This window comes from Helianthus annuus, chromosome 6 (genome assembly GCF_002127325.2).
Source record: "Helianthus annuus cultivar XRQ/B chromosome 6, HanXRQr2.0-SUNRISE, whole genome shotgun sequence".
In the NCBI taxonomy this organism is placed as follows: domain Eukaryota; kingdom Viridiplantae; phylum Streptophyta; class Magnoliopsida; order Asterales; family Asteraceae; genus Helianthus; species Helianthus annuus.
This window is the reverse complement of record NC_035438.2, coordinates 114079761-114089445: the sequence shown is the minus strand read 5'-3', so window position 1 is coordinate 114089445 and position 9685 is coordinate 114079761. Positions and strand designations below refer to the sequence as shown.

Sequence of the window (9685 nt, the reverse complement as noted above, 5' to 3'; positions counted from 1 at the left end):
CCAGGAACACTATAAGGCTCATCATTGGGGATTGCATTTCTCAAATCATCGATGTTGAAAAATGGGTCTTCATTCGCGGGATTGCCGCGATCTCGATTACCTCTACGGTCGGAATTGACATTCCGATCATCAAGGTTGATAGGTAACGACACTTGTCGATGAAGGGTTTATTGTTGGGGTGTTATTGGGGTTTTGGTTTCGGAAAGGTGGAGTGGGTGGTCTAGCGTTGGCATTACCACCCGGTTGCTCTTGAGGTATAGGTTGGACGTTTTGGGCGGGATAAAAGGTTTCTCGGGATTGGAATTGATTTTGATTGAGATTTTGGTTTTGGTTTTGGTTTGAGTTGTGGTTCGCCATTGAATCGGTTTCAATGGTTGGTGTGAGTGGTGATGGTTGGTTGGTTTGATTAGAAGCAAGAGTTGCTTCTAACCGGCTTGCTAGGTTCCTTCTTGCAACTCTTTCAATTTCCGGTTCGTAGACTAACGGTGAAGTCCTCCCGGAGTTCCGCGTATGCATGCACTACCTGTAACCTGCACAAGTAACACACCCCGCGTAACAAAGAAAAAGACAAAGTGCAAAAAGAAGCTAAACAATTTAAACAGTTAATCACACAGATTCAAACAATATCCAAACACAAAGCGCACGCACTCCCCGGCAACGGCGCCAAAATTTGATCGGAGTGTCGCGCTCCGGTCAAAGATAATATTTATAAGCCCTAATTACCCTTAACAAATAGCTAGTGGTAGTGAGGGGTCGAACCACGAAGAGTATGTGGTTTGCGAATAGACTTTGAATGAAATGTAGAAATTGTCACTTTTATGAAGCTTGCTATTTTGTTTTGTATATTTTTATTTGATTAAAAGATGCGATTTAAAATTACTAAAGTAATTTGTTTGATAACTACTAAAAACAAGCAATTGCGATAATGTAAATAAAGGTTTTGACAAGATAGAGAAAACAAGGTTCACACCCGGTTCGGTAATTGCAATCCTAGGGTTCTTACACGTTTTAGTTTTAATCCACTTGAATATGTTATTAACGGATTTCTATCATCAAAGCTTAGGTGCCAATTGCTATCAACGCATACACGGACCACAATGCACTTCGTTACTTCGGACAAGTAAAACCTTTTGAATGACAAGGCATAATTGCACAAACTTGTTTCGCAAAGTCAAATTTCATAACTCACTCGACAATTCACAAATATAGTTCAAATGCAAGACAATTGTCAATTAATTCAAATACAAGTCAAGTTATCACAAAACCAAACTAAATCATTGTTCAAACCCTAGACTTACAATAACCTACACCGGGGTGAAACCTCCAAGAAATTAGCCGCTCATGGTGGAAATGGCACGATCAACGGATGCACAAGACTTGAATTGGGTCATCTTGGAGCTTGAAGATGGATGATTGGATGATTGATTAGGGTTGCGGATGGTTGGTGATGGTGGGTTGAGAGATGAATGGAATGGTGATGAATTAGGGTTCTTGATTCGGGTGAGAATTCGGGTTGTAGAGATGATGTTGGATGGAATGGTAGGTGAAGAATGGATTGGTAGATGGCTCCAAGATGAAGTTTCAAACTCAAACAAAAGTGTAACTCCTGTCATAATGGCCCACCAACCCTTTTTGATCGTTCAAACCCCCAAAAGAAACAACAATTCGCATAGTCAACATTTGGAAACCGTCGCCGACGGCCTGAAGCCCCGTCTGCGACGGTGCTTGTTTCTCAAATTTTGGCCGACGGTATAACTCACTGCCTACGGGCTTTTTTGGGCGACAGTGCTTTCCAACATCCGTCGGCGACGACACATCTCCACGTCGGCGACGGTGCATGTCCGTTATTGATGAACAATGATGATGTTGTTGACTTGTGTGCTTGTTGGCTTCTCACATGAACAACAGCCGTCAAAAAAATGTATTGATTTATGTTGACTTTTGCTCCATGTGCCGCCAAATATAGTTCAAGTATGTGCGGCCCAATCAGGATAACCCAATAGTCTCCTCACGTGACCATATGCTTCTATCTTGGCTGCCAAATTGTGATGATGATGCTTGTTGTATATGATGATGATGGATGTTGTCTTTTAATGTTTGCCGTCAAATCCATGTTGCTGCCAAAAGATTTGTCTTATCTTGCTGCAAAAATAGTGATTGTGGCAAAATCTGCCAAGCCCATGTGCAGCCCAAGTCCACACGCAACTAATTTGTAAACCCAATAATTTACTTAAATTCCATCAGCTTATCCATAAGCCTTGTCTTTCTTTTTTTTTATTCTTTACCTTGTACCTGTACGTAGAAAAAATGACATTGAAGTGCTTTATCAATTGAATTAATTACCTCATTATTAATTGTAATATTCATTCAATTGTCTAGTATATTTTTCTTCTTTGTTCACACCCACAAAGCAAATTAATAATTAGTGGTAGTTAATAACTATTAATGTTGCTTTTTACAAATTATAGACGTTGTTACTAATTTATTTTTATTATAAAACCATCATATTAAGCTCCTTTTCTTCATAACATGACATCCCCAAAAACTAATGCATATTAATACATTTTACACTAATATCGGTGTATTTATATTATAATTTATATCTAATAACGTGTACCTACAATGCACCGATCACCATGCAGATAGGGCAATCAGAAGTAAGTATTGGAGGAGGAGGTCGTTGATCGAAAGGGAGAGGAATAGGGAGAGTTGAGCGACTGAAGAGAGAAAAAGAAGGGGCAGGGTTGCCTTACAAGGCGGATACCATATTACTAATTAACTCCCACACCAAATACAATGGGAGATGCTTTCAATATATAGATTGAAAATTTTCAAAGAGTTACACAAAAATAATGAAATTACAAAATTAATAAAAAGTTGATTCTTTAGTTTATATTAACAGTGCAAAAGATCGTTAACAACCGTCCAAGGTTGCCTTCACAATCAATATGATAACGTGACCAGATCAAGTGATTTGTAATAACATTTCCGTTTTAGACTCAGCTAATAAGAAGTTTCGACTTAAAAACAATATTGTATTTGTTCTTTATCTTAATTTATCTTAATTAACTCCCATTGAATTTTAATGTTTAATTTATATTTCAATAATGTTTTGTTATGATTTGACACGAATTTGTTATCCATGTATTGTACTTATTGCGTGTTTTGGTATAGTTCTAGGTTTTTGCTCAAAGACTAGGCACACCTAATGTTTTTCATGCGGTATTCTTTGTAGAACGTCGTTATTAAGTTGTTTATCTAATACGTGGAGAAAGAGGTTGAGAAAATAAATTAAAAAAATTCAAGGTGATCATCCTCTTTGCCACTCAATATTTTGATTTAGTTAATCATATATGAAATCTATCAAATATAACCTCAAATATATTATTGTGGTTGTAATTTTAAGAGCCAAAACACATTATTTCAGCATCGAATTAGCAAGAGATTTTTCTATTTTTCTCATAGTTTTCACTAATGTATGAGTTGAACATTTTAAGATTATATAATAGTGGATTCTTGATGCTACCTTCTTAGTCAAATTCATATGTATTTTAGTTTGTTACATATAGGTTTGACTCTTTAGAGTCGTCTACCTAAGACATTTGTACTAATTTCCCATATTATTTATATATCACATGTTAGGCTATGCGGTATAGTGATGGTCCTCTCTTAGAGGATGATCTGCCATGTAGGAGCCACATAGATCGGGTGTGAGAATGAAACAAAGAGGATGAAGGTGAGAAAATAGGAGGATGAACCTAAAATGTATATATATAAGTTGTATGTATAGGTGTGTGAGAGATGGGGATTGGCGACGAAGGGGACGAAGGAGGACGGACCTCCATACCATCTAGCCTTATATCATATTATGTCACATAGTAATTAAATTAGTCTAACAATGAAGTATTTGACTTAGTGACCTTCTGAACACTAGATGTATTCATTGTTCGTAAAAAATAAAAAAAACCGTAAAGACCAATTATAAAAATGCTGGATTTATATTATGTCTTACAACTCGGATTTGTACTCGAAAACAGTTAAAGATCCGTAGTAACCTGACAACAAAACATACCAAAATTCAATTGTAATACTTTGTGACTTTGAACATTGTATTTCCAGGTAGGTTCTGCCCCGTCAAGTCAAATAATCATGGAAGACCACCACTGAGGACAACTTTTTAGGTAAAATAAGCGTAGCCAAACATGCCCCAAGCAACCTCCCTCCCTCCCTCATTCAACCCCTAAACAACAACAACAAACATGAGGTCCTCCACAATGGATTTGGAATCGGTGAGAAATTACTTGGAGAAAAGCAGCTCCGGTGCATCATCAAATGATATTGATTCCATGCCTTATAGGTTCTTCGAACCCATAATCATGTCAGGCCTCAAAGTAGATCTCATCGAACCTGGTCGCCTCATCTGCTCCATGAAAGTTCCTCCTCGATTACTGGTTAGTCCAGTGCCCTAATTTGGGGAAATCAATCTGATTTGAGTAACTAACTCACTTACTGTTTTTGTGTTGAAGAACGTGGCGAAGTCGTTGCACGGCGGAGCCACGGCGGCGCTGGTGGATGTGGTGGGATCAGCGGTTATTTTGACAGTTGAGAAGGCGACCACCACCGGAGTTTCAGTGGAGATTAACGTTTCTTACTTGGATGCTGCTTATGCTGGTGTATGTATTGTATTCTCTTCTTTAATTACTTACTATCATATGATATCTTCCTTTGCTATTTGTGGATTTAGGGTTGTTGTTGTACTTACTAAGATCCTGATTGCGGTTCTCTGCACTAGCACAACATATATAAGATCAAAGTAATTTACCCCTAAATCTGCACATGATTTCCCCACCAGGAGGTTTAAAAAAAGCTTTTTGTTTCCTGTCTTGAATCCACCTGCCAGCGTACCTAATCCCGTTGGTTAGGAGGGAGTTAAGGTGTTTGGTGCTAACGGTTCTCATGGTTATCAGAAAGAAAAAAATGGCAACTTCTTTCGGGACGACTTTTTAGAAAAATGGGCTGGGTTGGAGATGGGCTGTGATACTCTCAAAACCATACAATATACATGATTATAGAAGGGTACTCGGGTACACGGTTACTTTGGAACCCCATTTATGATTGATCATAGTTGTTTTGAAATAACAGGAACCAGATCTCAAATACACCCCCAAAACCGTTATAAAATATCAAATACTCGAGTACGATATAATAATTTTTTTTTTTGTATAGAAAATTAGGGCTATGTCCTCCAATGCACACCATGGTTGTTAAAAGCGCTAGCTTCTTGCGCGTAGGCGAGGTGCACACTCAAGTGAAATGCACGGAAAAAGTGCACGCCCGAGACAAAAATAATATAATAATAAAAGAAGAGAAAAATTACACATAATAGGCCTAGGAAATTAATAATTCCATATTATTCTACAAATATAATAAGAAACTAATATACTTAGAAAAGTGACACTATTCTCACATATAGTCTATCATTGACAGCATAACTAGTAATTATAGAAAAAAAACCAAAAAGTGAAAGGAATATATTTATTAACATCCCACACTACTTCATAAAGGGGATGCAGGTCAAAACAAGAAACTATAAGCCTGTGCTTGGCTACGGTTCATGTTGATTTTGGTGCATGTATGGAACCAAGCACTTGCCTCACGTGCGCTCTATGAAGGTTGTGCAATTAAAATGGTTTTGGCGTAGAGACCGGTTCAACTAGGTTTTCAATGACCCATCCAATGTGTTTGACCTGCTCGATGCATTTGACCCGTTTTTCTTTAATGAAGTCTGTTAGCTTAAGCTATTGACCCGTTAGAGATATAGCATAACCAAAACTGACACATTTGTAAATAAATCAGACTAAATTGGCATCTCTAGCTGGCACACAACCTTGCACTTTTGAGCTGCAAGACTTCTGTTTGGTCTTTTGATTTTAGGCAGCAAGAAGTAAACTTTGTGTAGTGTAGCTGGAGTATGCAAATAAACTTTTGTATATGCAACTATAAATTTTGTTACAGGATGAGATTGAGATAGAGGCAAAGGCGTTGCGTGTTGGGAAGGCTGTTGCTGTTGTGACTGTAGAATTAAGGAACAAAAGGACGGGAAAAATAGTTGCACAAGGGCGCCACACCAAGTACCTTGCGGTATCAAGTAAATTATGAACTACAGGTATCTTTCCATATAGGAAAAAACTCCTCAATCACATGTATCTTTACATATTTAAAAGAAAAATGATATTTTTCATGTCTTCTACTATTGTATGGCATCTATTGAGTCAAAAATAAAACAATAGCTGTATGTCTTTTCAAATTATGAATCTCATGAATGTTGTCTTGTATGTGTTTTGCGAATTAAGTTCTCATTAGTTTTTTCTTCTGTCTGGACTGCGGGGAGTATGCTGATACGTGGTAAGTTGTTTTGGTTAATCTCTGTTACCTGGTTTAAGTACTTCCGACCTTGTTTTGGAAATTCTGTTGGCAGTATTGTGCTAAATGTAAAGAAGTTATCATCATCCTCCTCCTCCTTCGTAAATCCCATCAATAGCAAAGCTAAGGTAAGGTCTGAAGAGGGTAAGATGTAGACAGTCTTACCTCTACCCCGTAGGAATAGAGAGGCTGCTTCTAGTGAGACCCCCCGACTCGATAGTAGTTTTGCATTAGGCCTTGGACATAAGGCACATAACACTCAACAATTGAGACAACTGCCGATTAGTGCATGTACTACCTTGTCATTCGGCTATCAACGCCACCACATGATCCATGATTAACCATCCCCCTATTTTAACGTTATTTTCACGAAATTAGTAAAATAACGTTAAAATTAGTGCACTTTCACTTTTGCCCCCCGAGCGATCACACATATATACATTATATGCGCATACTGCAAGCGGGGCAATATGTAAAGAAGTCTTTCCTTGTAGGATCCGTTTCCCTTTCCTTTCACTCAGAATTTTTTCTTGGAACTCTGAATAAGTCCAACTATCATCATCACTACCACCATCATCACCGACCCGAAAACCAAATATTTCCAGCTTTGCAGTAGATTCAGCCCCAGTATTCACTATCAGGTCATTAAGAAGATCAATCAAGGCTATTTCAATGGGTGTGTTGTTATCGCTTAAAAGAGGCATTCCGGTGTAGACTGGCAGGGCAATCTTGTTTCTGAACTGTAGCTTTAAGCGTTTCACAACGGAAGTACTGCCCTTGTTTTCAGTGTCCCTGGTAAGAAAATTGATGTGTGAGCAACAAGATAATTACTGATTAGTGATGGTAGTTTTATTGGATAAAAAAAATCAGTTTATATTTACCCTTTCATGCTAATCAAAGCCTTCTGTTTTCCCAGTTCATCACTCACCTGAAATTCAGCAGAAAACAGGCCAATCAATGGATGCAACATACATATGAATCATTCAAAACTTAGCTATCTGACATGATTATCGCTTAGCATTCAGACAATTTACACATGAGATGAAGAATGGAGAGATGAACACTATAAACAGATAGAGAACTTACAAGTTGACAAATCAAAGGCCTAAAATGTGGTACAAAAACAGGCCCGATTAAACGCCGTAATGTTCGGATTACCGTCAGCTCCCCTGCTGCCCCCCTACAGTTCAATCAAACCATCATTATCATTGTTGTCCAAGGCACAAGGCGCACTCAAGCTACAAAAAGGTGAGGTTTGGGCATGAGTGCGCCTTGGGCCTCGGGCCCTCGGTAGTGCAAGGCGCTTAAAAAGCGAGGTTTTTTTTAGGCGAGGTGTAATAATAGTATAAAATTACAATTTTTATGAGCTTTAAACATGTTTTAGGCTTCTTTAGGGCTAGTTTAGGTTGATTCCAGGCTTGTTATAAGCCTGTTCAAACCTGTTCAGACGATTTTTGGATTGAATTTTGTCGGAAATTGGCCCGAAAAAAGCCCCCGAGGGCCCTGAAAATTGTGCTTTTGAAGTGAAGCAAAAAGGCCACGCTGGACATGAAAAGCGGGCCTAGGCGTCCACCTGAGTGTAGAGGTGTACAAAACCCGGTTTGGGCCCAAACCAACTGGTCCAGTTTTTTTACCTTGGGCTCAAACCCGTTTAGCCCTAACCGGTTCGGGTTATAAACCGATTTAAGGGCTGAAAAACCCAAACCACTCATATCGATTTGGATCGTATTCAAACCAGTTTGGAGCAAAAAAAAAACCGGCTTTTTATAATTGGGCCTAAATCAGTTTGGGTTGAAACCGGTTCTCAAACATCAAACCGGGTTGGCCCAAACCGGTTTTTTTTGAGGTTGGACTGGGTTGAAAACGGAAAACCAGTTCATAAAGCCGGTGCTGCCGGAGTTCCACGCGCCGTCACGCGCCGCTCTAAAAAACCAGGCTAAAATCTGTTACGGAGTATCTGCACTGTCGCATTCCGCCTGTCCTTTTATGACGATAATTAATAATTTACTGATAGATTACCTTGTTAGGTCGGAGATTGCAGCAAGCTCAACGGTTGAACTTGTGTTTAGTTCTGAACCGTAGTCGTCGGTGCTTCTGACATCAGACCGTTGTGGGTTCGACGCCATTATTGTTGTCGCGAGCTTCATTTGAGATCGTCGGAGTTGGTACAAGTGTCGCCGCCGGTTTAGAAAGTGGTTATTTTATGAGATTCTAACCTGTCGGATGTGTTGTTATATATGTATGCATCCCCACCTCTTTGGGGGGTCCGATGACGACCCATACCCGGTTTCTATGTGTGGTTGGTGGTTTGAAAAGGTGTTTTGTCAGTTTGTGGGGTGAATGCCAATTTTTAAATCTTTTTATTTGACTTTTAATCATCAGAGGTACATGTATATGTTTGACATTACATCAAGGTTTAACCGTTTAGGTGTTAGTTCTTTTCGGGGTAGAGAGATGGTGAGAGGTGATTGTGGAGTTCATCCACAAGAATGGAGAATTAGGTTTTTTTTTCTTTTTTTTTTTTTTATAACTAAGACCATATGTGTAGTGGTTTAGCCAAATAATGCCCTTATCATGGGGCATTATTCGACACGTGGCAGTCCAGTCATCATGGGGCGTTATTGCAAAAGTGGCGTAGTGGGAATAATGCCCAAATAATGCCCCTTCCAATCATTAAAAAGGATTAAAAAAAAAAAAGAAACTTACACACTTGGACCACTAATGCTCCTTCCCATTGGCCAGTCAAACTTACACTTGGAACACTTGAGCGTTTTAAATAAAACGCTGCTCAATTTTTTTTCAAAAAAATTGCCAAATAACGCCCTATGTAATGGGGGGGGGGGGGGGAGGCGTTTTTGGGCGTTTTTTTTTTTTTGAAATTTTTTTTAAAAAAAAATGCCCCACTACACATGGTCTAAAATGGAGTTTCATCCACGACAATGAGATTGGAGAGGGTTCTAAAATGTTAACTAATAAAATTGTTTACTTTTTTTACTAATTTTTTATAGTAAAATGATATACATTTACCCTTTGTTTAATCTAGGAAGCAGGAATTTACTGTGTCCATGTTTTATTTTTACAATTTATTGAACGGCGAACTTCGGATATCCGAAATTTCGAATACGGATTCGGATATTAAAACAGATATCTAAAATTCTAAAAAATACAATATTTTTTTTTCCATAAACACCCAATTCCGATGAGATTCAAAATTTAATCAACATCAAGACTTTCTCTAATGCTAATATTAATTCTTTTCTTC

General features: G+C 38.4%; 2 protein-coding genes and 1 long non-coding RNA gene across 3 annotated transcripts; 2 read left to right on the top strand and 1 right to left on the bottom strand.

The window, feature by feature from the left end:
- The first annotated feature begins 4068 nt into the window (after window positions 1-4068).
- Window positions 4069-6337, top strand: LOC110897913 (acyl-coenzyme A thioesterase 13). Its single transcript, XM_022144645.2, has 3 exons — window positions 4069-4451; window positions 4527-4673; window positions 6016-6337. The coding sequence occupies exons 1-3, from the start codon at window positions 4260-4262 to the stop codon at window positions 6157-6159; spliced, it is 483 nt and encodes a 160-aa protein (XP_022000337.1). The 5' UTR covers window positions 4069-4259; the 3' UTR covers window positions 6160-6337.
- Window positions 6145-9203, bottom strand: LOC110900869 (calmodulin-binding protein 60 C). The gene is made up of 4 exons (XM_035974615.1): window positions 8443-9203; window positions 7510-7603; window positions 7305-7351; window positions 6145-7215 (listed from the first exon to the last, which is right to left on the bottom strand). The coding sequence occupies exons 1-4, from the start codon at window positions 8568-8570 to the stop codon at window positions 6798-6800; spliced, it is 687 nt and encodes a 228-aa protein (XP_035830508.1). The 5' UTR covers window positions 8571-9203; the 3' UTR covers window positions 6145-6797.
- On the top strand, window positions 7077-8216 carry LOC118479826. The gene is made up of 2 exons (XR_004860991.1): window positions 7077-7218; window positions 7340-8216. It is a non-coding gene; the product is annotated as an uncharacterized LOC118479826 (long non-coding RNA).
- Window positions 9204-9685: the final 482 nt, after the last annotated feature.

Coding starts and splice junctions, on each gene's coding strand:
- LOC110897913 (XM_022144645.2), top strand. CDS start 4,260: ATGAGGTCCTCCACAATGGATTTGGAATCGGTGAGAAATTACTTGGAG. Junction 4,452..4,526: donor AAGTTCCTCCTCGATTACTG/GTTAGTCCAGTG, acceptor TTTGTGTTGAAG/AACGTGGCGAAGTCGTTGCA. Junction 4,674..6,015: donor TGGATGCTGCTTATGCTGGT/GTATGTATTGTA, acceptor ATTTTGTTACAG/GATGAGATTGAGATAGAGGC.
- LOC110900869 (XM_035974615.1), bottom strand. CDS start 8,570: ATGAAGCTCGCGACAACAATAATGGCGTCGAACCCACAACGGTCTGAT. Junction 7,604..8,442: donor GCAATCTCCGACCTAACAAG/GTAATCTATCAG, acceptor ATTGAACTGTAG/GGGGGCAGCAGGGGAGCTGA. Junction 7,352..7,509: donor GGCCTTTGATTTGTCAACTT/GTAAGTTCTCTA, acceptor GCTGAATTTCAG/GTGAGTGATGAACTGGGAAA.